Source organism: Thunnus albacares, chromosome 4, assembly GCF_914725855.1.
Source record: "Thunnus albacares chromosome 4, fThuAlb1.1, whole genome shotgun sequence".
Lineage (NCBI taxonomy): Eukaryota > Metazoa > Chordata > Actinopteri > Scombriformes > Scombridae > Thunnus > Thunnus albacares.
In genome coordinates this window covers 289,894-316,827 of record NC_058109.1, presented here as the reverse complement: position 1 = coordinate 316,827, position 26,934 = coordinate 289,894, and the positions used below count along the sequence as shown (strand labels likewise).

Genomic DNA, 26,934 nt, shown 5'->3' with positions numbered 1-26,934 from the left:
TCTTGGTTGACCTGCGGTACTGATACGGCTTTCTTGTTGCCCAGATCTGGCAAACAGGAGCGGACCGCCCCAGTGCCATCATCCCATGCAGTATTTGGGCCAAATGAGGATCTGGAATGTGGGCCGGATCAGGGCCAGAATAAAAATGAACTGTGGTCCAGATTTGGGCCAGATCTGGTTTATTTGTTTAGTTTTTGGTTGACCTGCGGCATTGCTATGGTTTGCTTGTGACCCGGATCTGGCAAACAGGAGGGACCGCCCAGGTGCCATCATTCCCTGCGGTAGGTGGGCCGGATATGGGCCACAGTAATTTTGCTATCTGGGTGGAAACTTTACAGCCGGTTCTATGTGTTATAGTGGACCGTCCTCCTGGTCTGTACTCTGAACTCTCAGAGTCAGTAATCAGTCAACGGCAGAATAAGCTGTTTGGCATCGGCAGAGAAAATTTGGCAGATTTTTCATGGGCGCAACCCACAAACTCAGCTCTGCTGCTCATCCCACAACTGCATGTTCCTCACAAATGTGGCTCCATTTAAATAATAAACAGGCTTTCCAACAAGAAGCATCGTTACAACAAAGAAATAATCTACCAAACACTAATTTCCTTACTTTTTGTGCTAAGTTTCTCTCTCTCTCTCTATATATATATAGTATATATAGTATATATATAGTATATATATAGTATATATGCTCACTGTTTCCCATTCATCATTATTCCTTGGTAGTTAAACAAATATCTTAATTTATAGCCAAGTCATTATTTTCATCTGTTCCTGTATATCAGAGATGGAGGTCACTATATTCATGACTTTCAGATATAAGAATGAATAATTTAATTATTTTTCCTCCTAAGTAATCAATTATTAAGCTCCTCTCTCTTCCTCTCCATCTGTATTAGTCATATTTCTAATATTATTATTGTTGTTATTGTTATTATTGTTGTTATTGTGCTTCTCTGTGTCTCCTTCTTTCTCTCTCAACCCAGCCGGTGGAGGCAGACGGCGCCACCTAGAGTCCGGTTCTGTTTGAGGTTTCTTCCTGTTAAAGGGGAGTTTTTCCTGCTGCTGATGGAGGAATGTTGGGTCTCTGTAGATTAAAGAGTTCAGTCTAGATGCTCTATGTGGAAACAGACCTGAGATAACTTCTGTTGGGATTTGGCGCCATATAAATAAAACTGAATTGAACTAATTGAAGCTAAAACATTGTTATTTTAACATCTACTCCGCTGGGATATAGAGGTTTTCTGTGGGAGGCTGCTCTGGTCCGCCATCATGAAGGCCGTCCCAAAGCTCTTATTTCTGCTCTGAGCGTCTTTTACCGACGGACACGCCCCCTTATTGGATATCAGTTATTGATTGGACGCTGCAGCTGATATGAGTGGAGACAGATTACAGGTTAAACTCAGGTGTCTCAGTCCTAAATTTTATATTTTATTTGTTTTCTGATTCAACATCTAGTTCAAAATCTGTTTACTGTCAACAAAAGAATCATAAACAACTTTCTTCATTTATCAGAAAGATTTTTCTTTTCTGTTATTTCCTCATTAACTGTTATTATGGATCACAGGGAGAGTCTGTCTGTCAGCAAGAAACAGTTTTTAAACACATTTATATTTTATATCATTTATCCTCATTTCCATTCAGTCACACAGCTGAGTGTCAAGTTTGATAAGAGTTACATCATTTCAATTTTTCCCTGAAACATTAATCCTAATAAATAATTTCCAGTGTTCATGGGTTAGTTGTGCCTCTGAGCAGGATACAGTAGAGAGTACAAATACTGCAGGACACAGTATAAATACTGAATGCAAGTGTTTGTTAAACAGCTGCTGCAGTGATAACTGTGCACCTTTATTAGTGTCCCAGTGCACATGTGTGCCAACACAAAGTCCATCACAAGTCTCTACAGCGGTGATCAGCTACCATCATTAGAAACAGATGTGGCTTCACATGACGCTTCAGAGGAAAAGACGTCTCATTTCTCTGAACACATCTTTCCTCGCGCCTGTCCCGCATCCTCAGTGGAAGAGACTGAGATGCAAGTGAAGGAAACGTGGATGCAATAAAGATACTTAAAATGTTCCCACAGCCTCGTCGACCTGCTCAACATGGCGGCTACAACAGGTCACCTCGGAACAGGAAGCGGGTCTACACTTGCGCCTGCGCAGTCGCTCATCCCGGGTCCCTGTAAAGATGTCTGAGCAGGCGGGGAGGGAGCGGAGCGGAGGACCCGAAACAAACGGACAGAACCTGCGACTCTCCGCAAATAAACCAGTCAAGGTAAGGGCAGGCGGCCCCGCAGAGCCGCTCCGACGGCACCGACACGCAGCGGAAGGTTTCGGCCTTCAGATGAAGCGGAGTACCGGCGCGCAGAGCGGCAGAGTTTGTAGCAAACAGCAGAAATAGTGCGCAGGACGCGCAGCGCTGTGGCAGGGGCGTGTCCGCCATCTTGTCTAAGAAGTGGCGCCTAAACAGCAGCTGTCGCTCCGTGCGGACACGGAGCGGGCCGCGCAAAATGGCCGTTATTGTCGGGCGCTGACGGCGGCCCGGGCCCGCGGCGGTGTGTTTCAGGGACTTTAGCCGGGGTTGGCCCCGCGGTGGACCGGGACTCAGAGCCAGTGTTTCCGTGTCTGCCGGCCGGGCTCCGGAGGAACAGCCGCAGCCTTTTGTTGTCCCCCCCCTCCGCTGCTTCCCCCTTCTCCTCCTCCTCCGTGTTTGTTTGGAAGGACAGCCAGGCGCATGCGTGTAACTATGGCGCTCGTTTCTGCGTATTAGAAGGAAAACAACCAGGATAGATTCAGTTTATTCACTCAGCGGTTTAATATCACATCAGAGACACACAGACTCGGTTTATCTGGAGTTAATTGATCATTTTGATCGGATTTAACTCTGATATCGTTCCGTTATTCGCCTCCTGCCGTCAGACCGTCCGTGACAATCAGTTCGGCCTGGAGGTGTTACACAGAAATCTGTCACCTGTCAGATTCTGTGGCCGTTTAGTGCTAAAGTAATTTATCCAACACACACCTGTTCACCTGTTCACCTGCATACATGGTCTCCACACTTTACTTCAGCACACGATCATCTTCATCACTGATTAAACAGGCAGTTTGCTTTATTAAATGCCAGAAAACAGTTTTTTTTTTTAACAAAACGTCTTCACGTTTAAACCCCCAAAATACTTTCACATGTATATTTGTTTATGTGTAGACACATATGCATGTGTGTGCATTTGTTTTTAACAGTTTTACTGGATTTAAATGTGTTTTTATTTGATTTTATGATCTTGTTTCATCTCTGTAATATTCTACATATTAGTTCTTGATCAACCTCAGCGCTGTTGTGTTGTCGCCTTGTGAAGCACTTTAACATTTGTTTTGAAAAGTGCTGTATAAGTTTATATAATATCATTATTATTATTATTATTATTATTATTATTGTCGTTGTTATTGAATATTCAGATAATAAAAACAAAACACTTTGGAGAAACTGTTCAGCTTTTTGCTTGAAAAATGAATCACTGACTAAATAGTAAATTGTCAACTGATTTCCTGTCAGTTAACGTATTGATTAATCCCGTTAGACGTTAGCTTCTCTTTTTATAACGAGATCATTTCTCATCATAGTACAAAACCAACATGTCAACAGACTTTTCTTATTATAGAAGCTGACGGCGTTAAAGAAGCATCCCAGTTAAAACATTATTCACAACAAATAACTTTCTAGACAAGTTTGAGTTTAAAAAGGTGAGACTGTGTAACGATCAGGACTCTCACATTAACACTGAGGCTACAACTATCAATGTTATTTAATCATTGATGAATCTGCTGATTAATAGTTCATCCAAACTGACGACTTCAAATGTTTTCTTTTGTCCGACTAACAGACCGAAGCTCCGTCAGTCTCATCATGTCAACTGGACGTTAGTTCTCCATCCGTTTATTCTTGCTTATTATTACAATATTTACTGTTTTTATGGAATTTTCCAGGCAGAAGCGTCCCAACATAAATAACATAACACACATAGAATATTTCCCCCGACAGGCCACAGCGATATATTAAAGCACATACTGTAGTAATGTTTCTACAGCTCATTCACTAGATCTAACATACCTGCATGTTCAGGGCATGAATATAAAAAGTTCTCATGTTTACCTCAAATTAGCAGATTTTCCTCATTTCTCTAGTTTTAAAGGAAACTTTCACCCACCTGACAAACTAAGAGGCAGGTAAATATTACATTTATTTTACTATGATGGAACCAAATCTTCATCTGTAAATGTGAAGTAAGATAAAATCATCATCATCGTGTTTACAGGACCAAAGAACAGCAGGAACAAGCTGCTCAGTTCTGGTTTCTGCAGTTTGAGTGTCGTCAGATTTTCACTGTTAGATGTTCCAAACACTGAAGTTACAGCTTCTCCTCCTGTCCAGGTAGATCCATGTCATTCTGACGAGCAGCTGAGATGTCCAATGACAGCCAGGGATCGGTGAAGGGGGAGGCGGCCATGATGCTGTCTCCCTCTGCCCCCGCCTCCTCTCAGGGGCCTCCCCTTTCTCCGTCCGCCACCTCGAAACCACCTGAACTCCCAGGTACACCTGTCTGTCTCTCTCCTGTCTGTCTCTCACCTGTCTGTCTGAACTCCTAGGTACACCTGTCTGTCTCTCCCCTGTCTGTCTCTCCCCTGTCTGTCTCTCCCCTGTCTGTCTCTCACCTGTCTGTCTCTCACCTGTCTGTCTCTCCCCTGTCTGTCTGAACTCCCAGGTACACCTGTCTGTCTCTCACCTGTCTGTCTCTCATCTGTCTGTCTGAACTCCCAGGTACACCTGTCTGTCTCTCACCTGTCTGTCTGAACTCCCAGGTACACCTGTCTGTCTCTCACCTGTCTGTCTCTCACCTGTCTGTCTGAACTCCCAGGTACACCTGTCTGTCTCTCACCTGTCTGTCTCTCACCTGTCTGTCTCTCCCCTGTCTGTCTGAACTCCCAGGTACACCTGTCTGTCTCTCACCTGTCTGTCTCTCTCTGACAGATGAACTGGTCCAGGCTGGTTGGTCGAAGTGCTGGTCTCGGCGGGAGAACCGGCCGTATTATTTCAACAGATTCACCAATCAGAGCCTGTGGGAGGTGCCAGTGCTCGGTCAGCATGACGTCATCGTGAGTCATTTTCCAGAAAACTGTTTTATGTTGTGTTCAGACCAAACGTGAACGTTTTTGTTTGGCGTGATTACATAGAAAGTCAGTATAAAGACACGAGCAGATGCGAATTCATGGCGGCTGATGGGGAAACACATCCAAGATGAAAATGTTTGAACTTGAGTGAAAACTTTGGGAGAATTGAAGCATTTATGATCATCGTAGAGATGATAGAGAGAGAGCAGAGAGTCTGGAGGGAAAACAACAGAAGGAACAGAGTCTCTGATGAGAACTGAAAACAAACACTGACACTGATTGGTGCGTCCATTAGAAGCTTACAGCTAACGCTAACGTTAGCTTTGCATCTGGTCTGAACACACTATTACTGTCTCAGTTCAGTCTGATTAAAACAGTAAATATGTTGTTATTGTTAATTAACTGCAAAAAGTGTATATAAAATGTTTGTGTGTCTGCAGTCTGATCCTTTAGGTCTGAATGCGGCTCCAGCAGAGGGCGGAGACAGTAACCTTGGTAACGGTCAGAGAAAGAGGAGGAGCTCTGATGAGCAGGGGGCGGGGCCTAACAGCTTAAAACGCACCAAGGTAAAAACTACCCACCTGGTCATGTTATCAGTTTACTTAAGAAGTTAATGAGGAGAACCTGAACCATTAAACGAGGGACTGGTGTGCAGTGGATTGTGGGAAACTGAGTCCTCAACAGTATCAGAGAGTTCTGTCTTTTTGTTGTTCCAGGTGGAGCCAACCACACCCATCTCTCCCAGTACGCCTGGTGTCAAACCCTGGAGTGCTGCCCCAGATGAAAAACAGACGCCAGCAGCTACACCCACAACACCAAGCCCCGCCCCCGCCCCGTACAGACCAGCTGTGTGAGTACTGAGGCCCCGCCTTTTCCAGTTAGCATCTGTAGCATCTCAGTTGCTAGTTTTTCCATCTGGAGGTTTAAATGTACTGTGGTCTTATTGCTGTGGTCAGTATCTACTGGGACCTGGACGTTCAGACCAACGCTGTGATCAGAGAGCACCCCCCCGCCAACCACCTGCCCCCCCACCCAGAGATCGAGCTGCAGAGAGCTCAGCTCGTCACCAAGCTGAGGCAACACTACCACGAACTGTGCCACCAGAGAGAAGGTACCATCATACCTGACACGCCTGACCCAAACCCGACCCGCGCCTGACCCAAACCCGACCCACGCCTGACCCAAACCCGACCCACGCCTGACCCATGCCTTATCTAAACCCGACCCGCGCCTGACTCAAACCCGACCCATGCCTGACTCAAACCCGACCCAAACCCGACCCACGCCTGACCCATGCCTGACCCAAACCCGACCCACGCCTGACCCATGCCTGACCCAAACCCGACCCACGCCTGACCCAAACCCGGCCCATGCCTGACTCAAACCCGACCCACGCCTGACCCAAACCCGACCCACGCCTGACTCAAACCCGACCCAAACCCGACCCACGCCTGACCCATGCCTGACCCAAACCCGACCCAAACCCGACCCACGCCTGACCCATGCCTGACCCAAACCTGGCCCACGCCTGACCCAAACCCGACCCAAACCCGACCCACGCCTGACCCACGCCTGACCCACGCCTGACCCAAACCCGACCCAAACCCGACCCACGCCTGACCCACGCCTGACCCACGCCTGACCCACGCCTGACCCAAACCCGACCCAAACCCGACCCACGCCTGACCCATGCCTGACCCAAACCTGGCCCACGCCTGACCCATGCCTGACCCAAACCCGACCCACGCCTGACCCATGCCTGACCCATGCCTGACCCATGCCTGACCCAAACCTGGCCCACGCCTGACCCAAACCCGACCCACGCCTTATCCAAACCCGACCCACGCCTGACCCAAACCCGGCCCATGCCTGACCCAAACCCGACCCACGCCTTATCCAAACCCGACCCACGCCTGACCCAAACCTGGCCCACGCCTGACCCAAACCCGACCCAAACCCGACCCACGCCTGACCCATGCCTGACCCAAACCTGGCCCACGCCTGACCCAAACCCGACCCACGCCTTATCCAAACCCGACCCACGCCTGACCCAAACCCGGCCCATGCCTGACCCAAACCCGACCCACGCCTTATCCAAACCCGACCCACGCCTGACCCAAACCCGACCCACGCCTGACCCAAACCTGGCCCACGCCTTATCCAAACCCGACCCACGCCTTATCCAAACCCGACCCACGCCTGACCCAAACCTGGCCCACGCCTGACCCAAACCCGACCCACGCCTTATCCAAACCCGACCCACGCCTGACCCGAACCCGACCCACGCCTGACCCAAACCTGGCCCACGCCTTATCCAAACCCGACCCACGCCTTATCCAAACCCGACCCACGCCTGACCCAAACCTGGCCCACGCCTGACCCAAACCCGACCCAAACCTGACCCACGCCTGACCCACGCCTGACCCAAACCCGGCCCATGCCTGACCCAAACCCGACCCACGCCTTATCCAAACCCGACCCACGCCTGACCCAAACCCGACCCACGCCTGACCCAAACCTGGCCCACGCCTTATCCAAACCCGACCCACGCCTTATCCAAACCCGACCCACACCTGACCCAAACCTGGCCCACGCCTGACCCAAACCCGACCCAAACCCGGCCCACGCCTGACCCATGCCTGACCCATGCCTGACCCATGCCTGACCCATGCCTGACCCAAACCTGGCCCACGCCTGACCCAAACCCGACCCACGCCTGACCCATGCCTGACCCAAACCTGGCCCACGCCTGACCCATGCCTGACCCAAACCCGACCCACGCCTGACCCATGCCTGACCCAAACCTGGCCCACGCCTGACCCAAACCCGACCCATGCCTGACCCAAACCTGGCCCACGCCTGACCCAAACCCGACCCACGCCTGACCCAAACCCGGCCCATGCCTGACTCAAACCCGACCCACGCCTGACCCAAACCCGACCCACGCCTGACCCAAACCTGACCCAAACCTGACCCATGCCTTATCCAAACCCGACCCACGCCTGACCCACGCCTGACCCACGCCTGACCCAAACCTGACCCAAACCTGACCCAAACCTGACCCAAACCCGACCCACGCCTGACCCAAACCCGACCCACGCCTGACCCAAACCCGACCCACGCCTGACCCAAACCCGACCCAAACCTGACCCAAACCCGACCCATGCCTTATCCAAACCCGACCCACGCCTGACCCAAACCCGACCCAAACCTGACCCAAACCCGACCCACGCCTGACCCAAACCCGACCCACGCCTGACCCAAACCTGACCCACGCCTGACCCAAACCCGACCCACGCCTGACCCAAACCCGACCCACGCCTGACCCAAACCTGACCCAAACCTGACCCAAACCTGACCCAAACCTGACCCAAACCCGACCCACGCCTGACCCAAACCTGACCCAAACCCGACCCAAACCCGACCCACGCCTGACCCAAACCCGACCCACGCCTGACCCAAACCCGACCCACGCCTGACCCAAACCTGACTCACGCCTAACCAACACCTAACCAATACTTGACCCAAACCCAACACGTACTGAGCATGTTCATTGAGCCACTCAACACGGAGGCTGGCCCTTGCGCCAGGCGAGTAATTCTCATTGGACTGAATAGGCGCCATCTTTGAGTCCTATCCAGTTCCTATAATGCATCCACGGTCTCTGACCTGTTGGTCTGAACTGGGACTAGTTGGTCACCAGGATAATTGAACTCTAAGGTTATGTAACAGTCTGAAAGTCTGTATATGGTGTGAATGAGGTGGACACCTGTCTGTCTGTGGCTCAGGTATCGACCCGCCTCGGGAGTCGTTTAATCGTTGGCTACTGGAGAGGAAAGTGATCGACAAAGGTCACGACCCCCTGCTGCCGAGCGACTGTGACCCTGTCATCTCCCCGTCCATGTTCAGAGAGGTCATGAACGACATTCCCATCAGGTACTTGTCTGTCTGTCTGACTGGACAATATGCATAAAGTATTTAGATTATCTATGACTTCTGTATTGATTATATGTTGACATCTGTGTGTGTCTCAGGTTGTCTCGTATTAAGTATAAAGAGGAGGCCCGGAAGCTGCTGTTTAAATATGCTGAAGCTGCCAAGAAGATGATTGACTCCAGGTAGGTCACAACAGACGGAGGGGAGGGGGGGGGTGATGCACAGGAGGGCTCTGACCTCTGACCTCTGACCTGTGCAGGAATGCAAGTCCAGAGAGCAGAAAGGTGGTGAAGTGGAACGCTGAGGACACGATGAACTGGCTGCGCCGAGATCACTCCGCCAGCAAGGAGGACTACATGGTAACCTGTGACCTCTGACCTTCTGTACATGCTTATTGAGATGTTTAGTCTCAGGCTGTTTAACAAACACACACACACACTTCCTCCAGGAGTGAATGTTTCATTTTGCAGCAGCTTTTCTCAAACATTTCAATACAGTTTGTGATGTTTTATCTCTTTTTGTGGTAAAATTGCAGGAAATGGAAAAAATTGCAATCAGAGTAAAATGTGATTTATTTAAACTGCTGCCGGTGAAGAGTCGTACGTAACGACTTCCTGTAGATCACAGAAACAACACAGCTGAACATGAGAACCATGAGGACTCAACGTTCTATAAAACAGAAAATACTGTACTTGAGTTCCATTTATAACTTTTATTAAATAAACTTTCAGCTCAACATCAGCAGCAAATAAAATCATCAATAATGTTATTAAAATAAATCTAGTTGGATGTTTGAGGCAGATTATGTCTCCTGACTCACTGAATCAAACCTCATCTGGGAACATTTGGGAACATCTGGGAACATTTGGGAACATTTGGGAACAGTTTTGCTCGTCTATGGCATCGTGTTTGTTGGCAGGTGAGATTTGTCGTCACACCAAACGCCACGATTGGTCCAAACCACAAACAGCTGCTGGTTCAGACGTTTATGTGGAAAAGTTGCTGTAATTTAGTGAAACTGCAGCTCTGATAAATATTGTGGGGATTTCTTTAATTTGCATTAATTATTATTATTATTATTGCAAAAACACGTTTTCCTGGAGGAAGTGATAATGTTTAAGCACAGGGTGGCTCATACGTGATGAACCAGAACACCTGAGGTCAAAGGTCATTAGATCTTCAGCTGTATGTCTTGGACAATCAGGTGGAAGGAGGAACCAGCTGATCACCTGGTGGAGGAGGAGCACCTGGGAACATCTGGCTGAGGCCTGTGTCCTTCAGACACCTGTAGACACAGCGCTGACGTCGTCCTCAGACCGTCTGTTTAACACCAGTACTGTTTAAACGTTCCTGATACCTGATGTAGGATAACTGTGTGTGTAGGACCGGCTGGAGCACCTGCGGCAGCAGTGTGGTCCTCACGTCACCGCCGTCGCCAAAGACTCTGTGGAGGGAATCTGCTCCAAGATCTACCAGCTGTCTGCAGACTACAGCCGCCGCCTGAGACAGACGCACCTGAGTCTACTGCAGGACCCGCCCACAGGTACACACACACACACACACACACACACACACCTGAGCAGAACCCGCCCACAGGTACACACACACACACACACACACACACACCTGAGCAGAACCTGCCCACAGGTACACACACACACACACACACACACACACACACCTGAGCAGAACCCACCCACAGGTACACACACACACACACACACCTGAGCAGAACCCGCCCACAGGTACACACACACACACACACACACACACACACACACACACACACACACACACCTGAGCAGAACCCGCCCACAGGTACACACACACACACACACGCACACACACACACACACACACACACACACACACACACACCTGAGCAGAACCCGCCCACAGGTACACACACACACACACACACACACACACACACACACACACACACACACACCTGAGCAGGACCCGCCCACAGGTACACACACATACACACACACACATACACACACACACACACACACACCTGAGCAGGACCCGCCCACAGGTACACACACATACACACACACACACACACCTGAGCAGGACCCGCCCACAGGTACACACACACACACACACACACACACACACACACACACACACACACACACACACACACACCTGAGCAGGACCCGCCCACAGGTACACACACATACACACACACACACACACACACACACACACACACACCTGAGCAGGACCCGCCCACAGGTAGGTACACACACACACACACACACACACACACCTGAGCAGAACCCGCCCACAGGTACACACACACACACACACACACACACACACACCCCCCTGATCCTGTTTGCTGTGTGTCTCCGTGTGTCCAGAGGCGTGTGCGTCCCCGCAGCAGTCCCGGTTGGTCTACTGTTATCCGGTGCGTCTGGCGCTCCCGTCGCCACCGCTGCCTCGGGTGGAGCTGCACTTTGAGAACGACATGGCGTGTCTGCGCTTCAGAGGAGAGATGGTCAAAGTCAACAGAGGTCACTTCAGCAAACTGGTCAGTACTGATGATGTCACAGCTCTTGGAGCATGCTCAGTACGGGTCTCTGAGAAGACCTCATATTAATACTAAACATCTAACCTGGTGTGAAGTCCTTTAAAGGGGAGGTGTTATGCTTTTCCTTATTGTCAGACATGTATATAACGTCACAGTGTCGGATGTTCATGTTTAAAGTGTCCAACGTGTTAAATAACGAGGTAAACGTTTGTAGCATTAATCCCTGTGAGCAGGAAGCAGCAGCTCTGCTCTGAACGCTTCGTTTCCAACGGTTTCATCTGCTGTTAGCCGAGCTGACGTCAGTTTGTGACGGATGTCTTTATATGGACGTCTGCTCCGCTCCGGGAGTAGTTACGCTGAGCCACGACGCCGTCACACAGCAGCAAAGTAAAATAAGTAGTTTACCTGTTGGAGGTGTGCTGGTCGTCTGCAGCTCTTCATCAAACATCATCATCATCACTGTGGCTGTTTCTGCTCTTCCTCCCTGTTTTATTTATCACTGATCCGCTCAACAAACAGCTCCACATTTTGTTGTTTCAACCGGTTTTTAGCTCCGCTAACGAAGCTCCGCTAACGAAGCTCCGCTAACGAAGCTCCGCTAACGAAGCACCGCTAACGAAGCTCCGCTAACGAAGCTCCGCTAACGAAGCACTGCTAACGAAGCACCGCTAACGAAGCTCCGCTAACGAAGCACCACTAACGAAGCTCCGCTAACGAAGCACCGCTACGTCAGCGAGGAACACGTTTTTACTTCCTGTAAATTATTCACAATAAAAGTCTTCCTTTAGTTAGTCATTGAAAAGCTTTTAATTTGAAGCAGTAAAGCAGGAAAAACAACTCTGATACGTAAAGCTGACCAATCAGAACAGAGCGGGCTCATCGGGAGGCGGGGCTTAAAGAGACAGGAGCTAAAACGGAGCGTAAGAGAAACTGTGTGTATGAAGTTGCTGCATAAAGGAGCCGTATGAGATCAATAATGAGTTCTTAGAGCTGAAATGAGCAGAATAGTTCCTGTGATCACAGAACAACCAGCAGAATGTGTTTATGGACTCAAACTCTCACTGATACCTGGAACATAAACTAAAATTGATTGATTGATGCAAATCAATCAGTAAACCTGCAGCAGATATGATCATGTGAGCAGCTGTTTACGTATGTTGATGTTAGTCTGTGACATCATCACTGAGTAATCAGCTGGCACACCTGGTCCATATCAGCTGTTAGTGTTTCTGCACACCTTTGACACCTGTCTGTCTCTCTGCCTGTCTGTGTGTCCAGGAGTTGTTGTACAGGTACAGCTGTATAGACGACCCTCGCTTCGAGAAGTTCCTGTCCAGAGTCTGGTGCCTCTTGAAGAGATACCAGGTCAGCTGACTCTCTGTCAACCACTCAGCTTTCACCTGCTCTCACCTGTCAGTCTGTACCTGGTTAATAAAGCGTCTGTGTGTGCAGGTGATGTTTGGCAGCGGAGCTAACGAGGGCTCGGGCCTGCAGGGGGCGCTACCGATGTCTGTGTTCGAGGCGTTGAACCGGCAGTTTGGAGTTTCCTTCGAGTGTTTCGCCTCGCCGCTCAACTGCTACTTCAAACAGTTCTGCTCAGCTTTCCCCGACACCGACGGCTTCTTTGGATCCAGAGGGTGAGACAGGTGTTTCTGTGAGACAGCAGACCAGTTAGACCAGTCTGTCAGATATTCATTGTTCACTGTGCCACACTGCAGCAGGATGATCTGACACATGCTGTGGTCACATGGTTATACAGTGCAGTCATGTGATTACAGCGATATAAATAACCTGTATGTGCTTTTAGGCCGTTCCTGTCTTTCTGTCCAGCCAGTGGCTCGTTTGAAGCAAATCCTCCGTTCTGTGAAGAGCTAATGGACGCCATGGTGACGCACTTCGAGGTGAGTCTCATATAAACCTGCGTCTACCTGTGTCTACCTGTGTGTACCTGTGTCTACCTGTCTACCTGTCTACCTGTCTCTACCTGTGTGTATCTGCGTCTACCTGTCTCTACCTGTGTGTACCTGTCTATCTGTCTCTACCTGTCTGTCAGACCTGCCAGCAGAAGGTCTGTTGTTTCTTCTGGTGAACTTCCAGGATGCTGTGAGGAGTTGAGATGATAACAGTGGTGGATCAGATGGCAGCAGGTGTTTCAGTATATACAGGTGTACATATTGACATATCTGTGTCTCAGGACCTGTTGGACCGCTCCTCTGAGCCGCTGTCCTTCATCGTCTTCGTCCCGGAGTGGCGTGACCCGGTGACCCCGGCTCTGACCCGCATGGAGAGCAGCCGGTTCCTCCGTCACCAGCTGAGCGTCCCGGCCTACGAACACGAGTATCGCTCTGGCAGCCAGCACATCTGCAAGAGGTACTGGTACTGCAGTACTGCATCGATACTACACTGTATTACACTACAGTACTATAATACTTCTGTGTATTTCAGGGAGGAGATGTACTACCGGGCGGTTCACGGTACTGCGGTACTCTTCCTTCAGAACGACGCTGGTTTTGCGAAGTGGGCTCCGACTCCGGAGCGTCTGGCTGAGCTCATGGCGGCATACCGCCCCTCCTCCTCACGCCCCGCCTCCCTGTCCTCTCCTGGCCCCGCCCACAGCACACCTGGAGACAGAGACTCCGCCCCCAAGGCCGCTGACAGGACACAGAGCGGCATGATGTCACCAGGCAGCCATGACAACAACAACAACAACAACAGCAGCAGCAGCAGCAGCAGTAGCAGCAGTCCACAAGACAAGATGGCCGCTGTGTAGAGGGAGGGGCTTAGCGTGTGGCCACGCCCCTTCACCTTGTTTAAATTTAGTTTTTTTCAGCGTTTGTTTGTTCTGTTTGTTGTCTCATCTGTTCAGATTGTCCCTCACCAGCACCTGTAGCACCCTCAGCATCTGTCAACATACCGTCGCCAACAGGGGGCGGGGCCAACTTTCTGCTTCCCTTCTGTTGGCTTCTTCTGCGTCCCCTTGACACAGGACACTCCGCTCAGACCGGCTGTTGTGATTGGTTGAAGCTCTGACATCACGGCGCCTGGAGCGTTTGTTCAAGCTGCCGCTGAGTCACGTTGTTGCTTAGCAACAGGCAGCAAAGCCAATAAGGAGACGGCTCCAGCAATAATAAAAACCTTTCCTTCACCTGTGATGTCATCTGTGATGTCACTGGACTTCTGACTGGTCCCCACACCGACAGGGCTGATTGGTGATTGGTTGACAAAGGCAGCTATCGTTTCTATTGGACTCTTCTTTTTTGAGTCGGACAGAATCCAGCGGCTTCAGGCCCCGCCTCCTCAGGAGAGCCCGACCAATCAGTGCGCGTCCTGTAAAGGAGGCTCCGCCACCAAACTCAGACCAGGAACCCGCCTGCAGGGGATTGTGGGAAATGGAGTATTCAGCAGGCAGGAGGAGGCGGAGTCAGACACGGGACAGACGGCTGACGCTGGCTGCCTCACACTTCCTGTGGTTGTCACATGATCAGATGTGACATCATCAGTGAGACGGGTGTTTGAGCAGGTTAATAGAGTTACATAGTGTGAAGTCATCTGGTTCAAATAAATAATAAACAATGTTCAGCCCAGAAAACAAACAAACAAACAAAAGATGAACGACTGGTTCTTTAGTAAAACATAAACACTAAAGGAGAGAAGCCAACTACGACTCCCAAAATGCATTGCAGCAAAAACATCCAATCACAGTTTGCCGTAAGACTCCAGTTTACATTCAGTCTTCTGTAACTGGCCTGATGTCTCACATCACATCACTCTGACATGTTTCTCTCTTTATATTGTTTTTCTCAAACACTGACTTTTTTCAAAGCGTTACAACTTTTCTTTGAAAATCCGACTTTTGTTCCCCCAGAATACGACGATGTTTTCTGGAAACATTTGGACTTTATGTCAACGTGTTTCCTTCGGGACAGAACATAAAGCTGTAGTTGTTGCAGTGTTAAAGAACATTTTAACATTCAAACTGAGGTCAAATGATTTAGGAACCAGTGGCTCCTCCCACTCAGTAACTCTATTGGTTGGTCCTCTCTGTCTGCTCTCTGATTGGCCGATGAGCGGTCCTATCAGGCGTCTGTTGCCGTGCGGCAGCAGCTGTGTAGATATTTGTACAGTTAAACTGATCTGAAGTCTGTTGATGTTATTTTCCTCATCTGCTGTTAAACTGATTGAAAAAACAAATTGAATTGTACGTTTAACTGTTCCGATGCTTTTTTATTTGATTTAATTTAACAATTTTTTAAAGAGATGGAGATGTGTTTCCTGTATTATACAGCTTATGATAGTTTGTTTTAAACTAAACCAAAGTGTTAAGAAAATCTATATCTTGTATGTAAAAGTAGAAGTGTGTATGCATCAGTAATGCTGAAGTCTAACCAGCAGAATACGCCTCCACCTTATTTTTATAATTCTCCGCTGTTCTTTCCTGTTCCAGTGATCCGTTGGTTTGTTTTTTATGGTTTGGGTTATTTTGGGTTTTGTTGTGCATGAAACTTTTGGACTCTAAACAATGTTCGTATTCCTGAATGTGATTTTCAGGCCGAGTCTTCGTGCCAAGCGGCGTCGCTGCACAGCGTCACACTTTAAAGGAACAGTCCAACACTTTAGTTTATTGTAAATGTAAATGACTTTTGCAGATGTTGGAAGGTGAATTTTGTTTCTCTTTTGATGGAGCTAGGCTAGCAGTTTCCCCCTGATGCCAGTCGTTGTGCTAAGCTAGGCTAATGTTGGACTGTTCCTTTAATATTTCTGTAAAGTCAGTGACACATTTATATTCTTATAAAACAACATTATACTGAACAGAGAAGGTGTTCTTGTAAATAAGTAGAGTTCTCATAATCTTCTAACTACAAGATCATCGTTTAAAGAAAAGATGACATGAGAAAATGCTTTTAACTGAAAAATCTTTTTCATAATTTCAGCAAATTATCTTTGAATTAAGATCCATATCTCACCATTGCTACATGAAGATCTTGTAATTATGAGGTTTAAAGTTTTATTTCAATTACGAGAAAACAAACTGACAAACGAGAACGTTTTCTGTAATGTTGAGAACAGATTTACTGACAGTTTTCTGAAGATGCAGAACTTTTAAAGATAATTACAAGATATTTACCTCATGATTGTTAGAACCCAACTTCATAATAACAAGAATAATTTCAATTATCAGACCTTAAAAACTACACAATCTTTCTTATGATAAAAATGTCTGAATTTTATCTCAGTTACGAGGAAACGTGTCCAGTTTTGAGTCTTTGTTGAAAACGTAAATGTTTCTTTACTTTTCTGATTCAAACCAGCAGGAACTTTTTAAACTGTGACTCTTTTCACCACATCACTAAAAACTCTGATTGTAAATATGAAGTGAAGTTCAGTCTGACGCTGCGTGGCGACGCCGCCGAGCGACGAGCAGCCGACTGTTTGTGGGTCCTCGCAGCCGGAGAATGTAAATACAGTCTGTCCTTCGTCCTGCCTGCAGACAAACTGCAGCGTCACTCTCCCAGTAAAGATATATCCAACCCTCAGCCTGCCTGTCTGTCATGTTCTACTGAGAACGCCGAGAACACAGAACATTTACTGACAAACATGTTCTAATGAGAACACAGAACGTTTACTGACAAACACGTTCTACTGAGAACACAGAACATTTACTGACAAACACGTTCTACTGAGAACACAGAACGTTTACTGACAAACACGTTCTACTGAGAACACAGAACGTTTACTGACAAACACGTTCTACTGAGAACAGAACGTTTACTGACAAACACGTTCTACTGAGAACACAGAACGTTTACTGACTAATACGTTCTAATGAGAACACAGAACGTTTACTGACAAACACGTTCTACTGAGAACACAGAACGTTTACTGACAAACACGTTCTACTGAGAACACAGAACGTTTACTGACAAACACGTTCTACTGAGAACACAGAACGTTTACTGACAAACACGTTCTACTGAGAACACAGAACGTTTACTGACAAACACGTTCTACTGAGAACAGAACGTTTACTGACAAACACGTTCTACTGAGAACACAGAACGTTTACTGACTAATACGTTCTAATGAGAACACAGAACGTTTACTGACAAACACGTTCTACTGAGAACACAGAACGTTTACTGACAAACACGTTCTACTGAGAACACAGAACGTTTACTGACAAACACGTTCTACTGAGAACACAGAACGTTTACTGACAAACACGTTCTACTGAGAACAGAACGTTTACTGACAAACACGTTCTACTGAGAACACAGAACGTTTACTGACTAATATGTTCTAATGAGAACACAGAACGTTTACTGACAAACACGTTCTACTGAGAACACAGAACGTTTACTGACAAACACGTTCTACTGAGAACAGAACGTTTACTGACAAACACGTTCTACTGAGAACACAGAACGTTTACTGACAAACACGTTCTACTGAGAACACAGAACGTTTACTGACAAACACGTTCTACTGAGAACAGAACGTTTACTGACAAACACGTTCTACTGAGAACACAGAACGTTTACTGACTAATACGTTCTAATGAGAACACAGAACGTTTACTGACAAACACGTTCTACTGAGAACACAGAACGTTTACTGATAAACACGTTCTTCTGAGAATACTACTAATACGTTCCATTGACAACAGAACGTTTACTGACAAACACGTTCTACTGAGAACACAGAACGTTTACTGACTAATACGTTCTACTGAGAACACAGAACGTTTACTGACAAACACGTTCTACTGAGAACACAGAACGTTTACTGACAAACACGTTCTACTGAGAACAGAACGTTTACTGACAAACACGTTCTACTGAGAACACAGAACGTTTACTGACTAATATGTTCTAATGAGAACACAGAACATTTATTGACAAACACGTTCTACTGAGAACACAGAACGTTTACTAATAGGTTCCATTGACAACAGAACGTTTACTGACAAACACGTTCTAATGAGAACACAGAACGTTTACTGACTAACACGTTCTAATGAGAACACAGAACGTTTACTGACAAACACGTTCTAATGAGAACACAGAACATTTACTAATACGTTCCATTGACAACAGAACGTTTACTGACTAAGACGTTCTAATGAGAACACAGAACGTTTACTGACTAACACGTTCTAATGAGAACACAGAACGTTTACTGACAAACACGTTCTAATGAGAACACAGAACGTTTCCTGACTAATACGTTCTACTGAGATCATGTTCTACTGAGTTCCCTCCCTGCTTAATAAAAGTTGGTGGAGGAACCTTGCTGTGAAGGGTCTTAAACATCAGGCAGGCGTCAGTGTATTTCATGACAGTTTTGCAGCTCAGGGATTATATTTGCCAGAACTATACAGTAGTAATTATAAACATTATTAATGATCATACAGTAGTAATTATAAACATTATTAATGATTATACAGTAGTAATTATAAACATTATTAATGATTATACAGTAGTAATTATAAACATTATTAATGATCATACAGTAGTAATTATAAACATTATTAATGATTATACAGTAGTAATTATAAACATTATTAATGATCATACAGTAGTAATTATAAACATTATTAATGATTATACAGTAGTAATTATAAACATTATTAATGATCATACAGTAGTAATTATAAACATTAATGATTATACAGTAGTAATTATGAACATTATTAATGATTATACAGTAGTAATTATAAACATTATTAATGATTATACAGTAGTAATTATAAACATTATTAATGATCATACAGTAGTAATTATGAACATTATTGATTATACAGTAGTAATTATAAACATTATTAATGATTATACAGTAGTAATTATAAACATTATTAATGATCATACAGTAGTAATTATAAACATTATTGATTATACAGTAGTAATTATAAACATTATTAATGATTATACAGTAGTAATTATGAACATTATTGATTATACAGTAGTAATTATAAACATTATTAATGATTATACAGTAGTAATTATAAACATTATTAATGATCATACAGTAGTAATTATAAACATTATTGATTATACAGTAGTAATTATAAACATTATTAATGATTATACAGTAGTAATTATAAACATTATTAATGATCATACAGTAGTAATTATAAACATTATTAATGATCATACAGTAGTAATTATGAACATTATTAATGATTATACAGTAGTAATTATAAACATTATTAATGATCATACAGTAGTAATTATAAACATTATTAGTGATTATACAGTAGTAATTATGAACATTATTAATGATTATACAGTAGTAATTATAAACATTATTAGTGATTATACAGTAATACTCAGCGGTGTCAGTCTAACACTGTGAAAGCCTGCTGAGCCTGTTGATGGTTTCCAGCTCGTCATACAGGACGTTAAGTGAGGATGATGGTTTCATTCATATCTAGTTTTTTCTGCTGAAGTTGTTTGTTTGTTTCTTACAGAACTAAAACTAACCAGGTTGTATTTGTATGACTTTCTTCACTTGTTTTTGAAGGATAAGGTGGAGTCGAGGATAACAGTGAGATCTTTAACATGAGGCTGCTTGGATGATCTCTGCAGACACTCCGAGTCATGAGGCCTGAACTACGAAGCAGGTTCAACGTATTCAGGATATCTGGTCGTTATCCGGCTTCACTGAAGCCAACATGATATATATATAACATAACCAGAACTACGAAGCTGATTATCAACCAGCTCAGTCAACCCGGAGGTTTCCTGTCCAGCTACGACTGCGTTCATGTGAAAGACGCGGGTTGTTAATAACGAGCGACGTCATCAGAACCATGAATGAAGTTCTTCATGTGAGATGAGATGAAACGGTGAAACCAAGAACCTGCAGATTCAACCAAGTGAAATGTAAACAAGCCTGTAATCATGAAACAGAATAAGAGGATGTAGAAACACTAGAAATCATAAATAAATCAAATACATGCAGGAATTATTCTATATGACTGAAGTATAGAGGGAGTATTTTTACTATTTAGAAACCATCTGAATATGTCACATAACAAACTTAAAGTAATGTCAGACTGTTTCTGCTGCTGAAGCAAAGAGTGACTGATGCTTTATAATCATGGAGCCAATTAACAGTGAGGATTATTGTTCTCTGGTTTTTATTTCCAGTTTTCATCACACAGGTGTCTGATGTTATTCTGACTGCAGCGATGAATCAGAGAGTAAAATCATCCTCACTGTCAGCTTCACTCCGGGAGAAAATACATTTTATACTATTAAAATGCAGCTAAAATCATCATCACGTTTGTTAGAAGCTCTGTTTTATAACCAGAGTGGAAACAGAAAGTCTGGAACAATAAAATGTTTCAACTGACCTATAAAAATATATATTGATCTTTTTTACTTGTCACCTTATTGTAACTCAGGACTTTTGTCCATGTCGGGATCCTGTAGGAATAAGGACTCTTTTTTCCAGTGATCTGATTGGTCAGTGGTCGGAGTGTTGATCCTCTGAAGTTAACCTGCACCGGAGCAGGTCAGCTGTTCAGCATCAGTTACCATGGTGATGAACCCCGGTAAGAAACGAACCAGCATCAAGTGACAGAAACCATAGAAACAGATTAGACTAAAAGTCAGATGTTCTCAGCGTCATTATGTATTGTTTGTGTTTTTATGTCCACGTGTTGTGTGAAAAATCAAACACGAGCTCGGGTTGTTCACCGGAAACCGTGAAAACAAAATAAAACGCGTTTCTGAAAGCGCTTTTATTCTGAAGGGACCGGAAGAGTGTTTGCCGCTGGCAACTAGCTTCACAGACCCGGAAGTGACCGGAAACAAACATCAATCTGTCGGTAACTCGCTTGTCGGTCGGTGAGCAGCCGTACGTGTCCCGGTGTCTGTCAGCACGAGGACTCACGGTACCGAGCCGGTACCGGCAGTTTGTAACAGCCCCGGAGATAAAACATCGTCCGTTACCTTTAGCCGCAGTTAGCCTAGCCTAGCAGCGTTAGCTCGGTTGGACCGGAACAGACCGGACCCGTTTCCACCATGGGAGCCCACCGCAGTGAGGGAGGCCGGGACTGGCTGCAGCAGGACGGGCCGGAGCCGCCGGAGCAGCTCCCGGTACGACCAGAGCTAACAGTTAGCTTAGCTTTGTTAACTGCTGCTCTGTTTAACCGATAAACATTGATTACATCGGTATTGATTATTTTATTGGGCCTAACTATCGATAATGAGCTTTTTCAGCTGGGATTTCTGAATGACTACAGATTCAGGTTCATTATCGATTTAAGCTGCCGATTATTTTCTCGATTAATCGATTTGTCTATCAACTGTCGGAGGGTGACGTCATTAAATGTGTTTTATCTGATCAAAGATTTTCAGTTCGCTGAAGCGTCTGACAGAAAAGCCTGAAACAGCTTTCTGTTATCTAGTTCCTGATTGATTACTGATTGATTAATCGATCAATGGTTTCAGCTCCTGATCCGGTTTAAACCTCTGAAAGACATCAGAGTTCTTTCTCTCCTGTAAAACTTATTACTGTACAAAGTCTTATTGATTATGTTATAATATATTTATTCTACTCTTCCTCGTCTTTGTGCTCCTCTATTTCCTTCTTTATGACTTTAAACTGTTTCGTTTTTACTGTTTGTTCATTTTTATTTTGTCTTGTGAAGCACTTTGTTACGATGTTTTTAAAGGTGCTATAAATAAAGTTTATTGTTATTATGTATATATTTTAAGAAAAACTCCAAATTCTCTGATTGCAGCTTGTTAAATGTGAACATGTTCAGTAAACTGAAGATCTTTGAGTTGTGGACAAAACAAAACATTTAAGGACGTCGTTTTTGGGAAACACTGATGAGGACCAAACAACAAACTGAATAATCAATAAAATAATCGATAGTTGCAGCTCAAACATTCAGTCATAACGTGTCCAATTATGTTTGAACCTTAAACGTGTTCAAGTTCTTTCTGTGCTGAGACTTTATTCAGCTGCAGGTTCTCAGTGGAACATCTGATCTCATGGTTCTCTGTGTGTGTGTGCGTGTGTGTGTGCGTGTGTGTGTGTGTGCGTGTGCATGTGTGTGTGTGTGTGTGTGCGTGTGTGTGTGTGTGTGTGTGCGTGTGTGTGTGTGTGTAGAAGCCGTGGAACTTGATGATCAAACACAGACAGATTCACAGACGAGGACGACGCTCACACATGACAGTCAGGTCAGTGCTGCTCCGTACTGGTCATACTGGTCGTACAGGTCTATACTGATCTGTACTGGTCCATATGGGTCCGTACTGGTCCATATGGGTCTGTACTGGGCTATACGGGTCCATACTGGTCCATACAGGTCTGTACTGGTCCATACGGGTCCATACTGGTAGCGTTGGGTGATGAAATGATGTCGATATGGGATCACAATAACAGTTATGTCAATAATGATGATAAACTTCTAATAATCTGCAACTGGGATTATAACCAGTTATAATCTGCAACTGGGATTATAACCCAGTTATAATCTGCAACTGGGATTATAACCAGTTATAATCTGTAACTGGGATTATAACCAGTTATAATCTGCAACTGGGATTATAACCCAGTTATAATCTGTAACTGGGATTATAACCCAGTTATAATCTGTAACTGGGATTATAACCAGTTATAATCTGCAACTGGGATTATAACCCAGTTATAATCTGTAACTGGGATTATAACCAGTTATAATCTGCAACTGGGATTATAACCCAGTTATAATCTGTAACTGGGATTATAACCAGTTATAATCTGCAACTGGGATTATAACCCAGTTATAATCTGTAACTGGGATTATAACCAGTTATAATCTGTAACTGAGATTATAACCAGTTATAATCTGTAACTGGGATTATAACCCAGTTATAATCTGTAACTGGGATTATAACCCAGTTATAATCTGCAACTGGGATTATAACCAGTTATAATCTGTAACTGGGATTATAACCAGTTATAATCTGCAACTGGGATTATAACCCAGTTATAATCTGTAACTGGGATTATAACCAGTTATAATCTGCAACTGGGATTATAACCCAGTTATAATCTGTAACTGGGATTATAACCAGTTATAATCTGTAACTGAGATTATAACCAGTTATAATCTGTAACTGGGATTATAACCCAGTTATAATCTGTAACTGGGATTATAACCCAGTTATAATCTGCAACTGGGATTATAACCAGTTATAATCTGTAACTGGGATTATAACCAGTTATAATCTGCAACTGGGATTATAACCCAGTTATAATCTGTAACTGGGATTGTAACCCAGTTATAATCTGTAACTGGGATTATAACCAGTTATAATTTGCAACTGGGATTATAACCAGTTATAATCTGTAACTGGGATTATAACCAGTTATAATCTGCAACTGGGATTATAACCAGTTATAATCTGTAACTGGGATTATAACCAGTTATAATTTGCAACTGGGATTATAACCAGTTATAATCTGTAACTGGGATTATAACCAGTTATAATCTGCAACTGGGATTATAACCAGTTATAATCTGCAACTGGGATTATAACCCAGTTATAATCTGCAACTGGGATTATAACCCAGTTATAATCTGCAACTGGGATTATAACCAGTTATAATCTGTAACTGGGATTATAACCAGTTATAATCTGCAACTGGGATTATAACCCAGTTATAATCTGTAACTGGGATTATAACCCAGTTATAATCTGCAACTGGGATTATAACCCGTTATAATCTGCAACTGGGATTATAACCCAGTTATAATCTGCAACTGGGATTGTAACCCAGTTATAATCTGTAACTGGGATTGTAACCCAGTTATAATTTGCAACTGGGATTATAACCAGTTATAATCTGTAACTGGGATTATAACCAGTTATAATCTGCAACTGGGATTATAACCAGTTATAATCTGTAACTGGGATTATAACCCAGTTATAATTTGCAACTGGGATTATAACCAGTTATAATCTGCAACTGGGATTATAACCAGTTATAATCTGTAACTGGGATTATAACCGGTTATAATCTGTAACTGGGATTATAACCGGTTATAATCTGTAACTGGGATTATAACCAGTTATAATCTGTAACTGGGATTATAACCCAGTTATAATCTGTAACTGGGATTATAACCGGTTATAATCTGTAACTGGGATTATAACCGGTTATAATCTGTAACTGGGATTATAACCGGTTATAATCTGTAACTGGGATTATAACCTGTTATAATCTGTAACTGGGATTATAACCCATTATAATCTGCAACTGGGATTATAACCAGTTATAATCTGCAACTGGGATTATAACCAGTTATAATCTGTAACTGGGATTATAACCCAGTTATAATCTGTAACTGGGATTATAACCAGTATAAATGAGTTTGGCTGTTTCTTTCACTGGTTTTAGTTTGGAGTCATTCAGGCAACATTGAATCAAAATGATCCAAACTGCCCCAAAACACATTTCATGAAGCCAAAAAAGCCCTACCCTGGTTCATACTGGTTCATACTGGTTCATACTGGTCTCTACTGGTCTCTACAACTGTTACTGTGCCGTCACTGTTGAAGAACCAAGTTTGAAGTGAATTTCGAATGTCAGGAATTTAGTAGAGCAGAAAGTGGCATCTGTAACTGGAAGTGCAGCAGCTCATAGTGGTTTAACTGGTGTACTGTGTGTGTGTGTGTGTAGTTATACGGATCCTCAGGTGTCCATGGACCTCCTGAGGGCGGTGCTTCAGCCCAGCTTCAACGATGACATCATGGCCGTGTTCAGGAAGTACCAGAAGGTGAGAGCCAGACATGGACGACATGACGCCCCCCGGTGGCTGCTGCAGGTCATAAGTCCCGCCCCCTCCATGTTAGCGGGCGGGACTTATGACCTGTGACATGAACCGAACTAAAATATCAAAGTTCAAATACGTTTTTCCCAAAGATAGTTTCTTTTATTTTAGGTCGTTATCATCAAGTTGATGTTTGTTCAGATGCTCGTTTCTCTGATCAGTTTGATTTTAATTAGTTATTTGATGATATGTGAAGGGGGTGTGGCGTCATGATTGACAGCTGCTCTCAAACCTCCGTCAGACGAGCCGAGTGACCGCAGCAGTTTCTGATAGAAGACGCTGATGAAGGTTTTCATGTGTGATTCACTCCCAGCTGTAGCTGCTGGTGACCAGCTGGTTTTGGCTGGTTTTGGCTGGTTCCTCGGTTCACTCGGCTCTCGGCGGCGGGACGGCTGTCAGTCAAGTTGAGGGGGCGTGTCCTTCGGGCCGTCAGAGGGCCTGTGAACAGATGTGTGAACAGATGTTGGGTTCTGTTGGTTGCAGTTCTTTGAGAAAGCGGCGGAGAACGTGAAGGAGAACGTTGGAGAGGACGTTCAGACGGATCAGCTGATCAAAGAGGCCTGCAGGAACGTTCTGGAACATGTAAGACACCTTCCTGTTGTCTGACCTCTGACCCCTGCTGTTACTGTGACATCACACCAGGTGTTTTCTGAGCTGCTGCTGGTTCCAAAGGTTCTGTTTGTTTTTCTCGGTTTGGTTACCGTGGTTTCCTCTGATGTCATCACAGGCCAAACAACTGTTTCCAGAGGGGGAGGTGAAGAGGCCGGGGTCAGAGGTCGCCATCAAGGTAGGAACATGTAGAACCAGCCATGAAGTAGAACACATGATCTAGAACCAACCAGAACAGTTAGAACATCAGATCCAGAACCAAAGAGAACAGCTGCTGTGGTTCTAAACTTGTGTTTGGTTCTGTGTGTTCTGTCAGAGATCCAGAGCAGCTGACGAAGACTGCAGTCAGAGAGGAAGCCCCGTTCTCAAGAAGGTACCGTGACCTTTGACCTCTCGGGTCTGACGATGACTGTCAGGTGACGTCATAATGATGCGGACTCATGAACACGGGTCTGAATGTTAAAGGTTCTGTTGTGTCTGAATATGGAGAACCTTTACCAGCGCTTGTTGTGTCTCCTCAGAGGAAGAACCGTGTGAGTGCTGCGGTCGTTTCTGATCGACCTTTGACCTTCTCCAGTCAGTGAGTATCACAGAACCTCCGCAGTGAGGTTCCACCGTTACTGATTCACACCAGCTCATCAAATATGATTCAACATTAAAATATACAATAATAATAAATATTATAAATATATAATGATATTTTATACAAAGTCATTTAAATTCAGTTCACAGTTATAATAAACATCATATATATGTTTAATATTCACACCTGTTTTATGCTCAATAAACCTTTAAACGATGTTCTTCACTTCCTGGTTCTTAGAACTGAAGTCTGATAATTAA

At 44.8% G+C, this 26,934-nt stretch overlaps 2 protein-coding genes across 4 annotated transcripts in view; both read left to right on the top strand.

Moving 5' to 3' along the window:
• The first annotated feature begins 1,679 nt into the window (after positions 1-1,679).
• Positions 1,680-17,182, top strand: pcif1 (phosphorylated CTD interacting factor 1). Of its 3 annotated transcripts, none has more exons than XM_044348536.1 (16): positions 1,680-2,279; positions 4,438-4,592; positions 5,031-5,155; positions 5,611-5,736; positions 5,887-6,020; positions 6,127-6,281; positions 8,959-9,106; positions 9,205-9,288; positions 9,366-9,465; positions 10,490-10,649; positions 11,479-11,648; positions 12,927-13,013; positions 13,101-13,285; positions 13,456-13,549; positions 13,843-14,018; positions 14,094-17,182. In XM_044348536.1, exons 2-16 carry the CDS (start codon positions 4,466-4,468, stop codon positions 14,416-14,418), a joined length of 2,196 nt encoding a protein of 731 aa, XP_044204471.1. In that variant the 5' UTR covers positions 1,680-2,279; positions 4,438-4,465; the 3' UTR covers positions 14,419-17,182. The 3 variants fall into 3 exon arrangements, with proteins under 3 accessions (XP_044204471.1, XP_044204470.1, XP_044204472.1); XM_044348535.1 differs by having other exon boundaries at positions 4,434-4,592; XM_044348537.1 differs by lacking the exon at positions 1,680-2,279 and adding an exon at positions 2,287-3,006 and having other exon boundaries at positions 4,434-4,592.
• Positions 17,183-21,391: 4,209 nt separating this feature from the next.
• The window catches only part of LOC122980469 (deoxynucleotidyltransferase terminal-interacting protein 1), a 10,667-nt gene continuing 5,124 nt past the window's right edge, over positions 21,392-26,934 (top strand). The window contains exons 1-7 of the mRNA XM_044348513.1: positions 21,392-21,751; positions 22,773-22,843; positions 25,332-25,428; positions 25,966-26,064; positions 26,210-26,269; positions 26,408-26,464; positions 26,613-26,671. Coding sequence (XP_044204448.1) covers positions 21,677-21,751; positions 22,773-22,843; positions 25,332-25,428; positions 25,966-26,064; positions 26,210-26,269; positions 26,408-26,464; positions 26,613-26,671 — 518 coding nt within the window. The 5' untranslated portion in view covers positions 21,392-21,676. The remainder of the gene's footprint in view (positions 21,752-22,772; positions 22,844-25,331; positions 25,429-25,965; positions 26,065-26,209; positions 26,270-26,407; positions 26,465-26,612; positions 26,672-26,934) is intronic.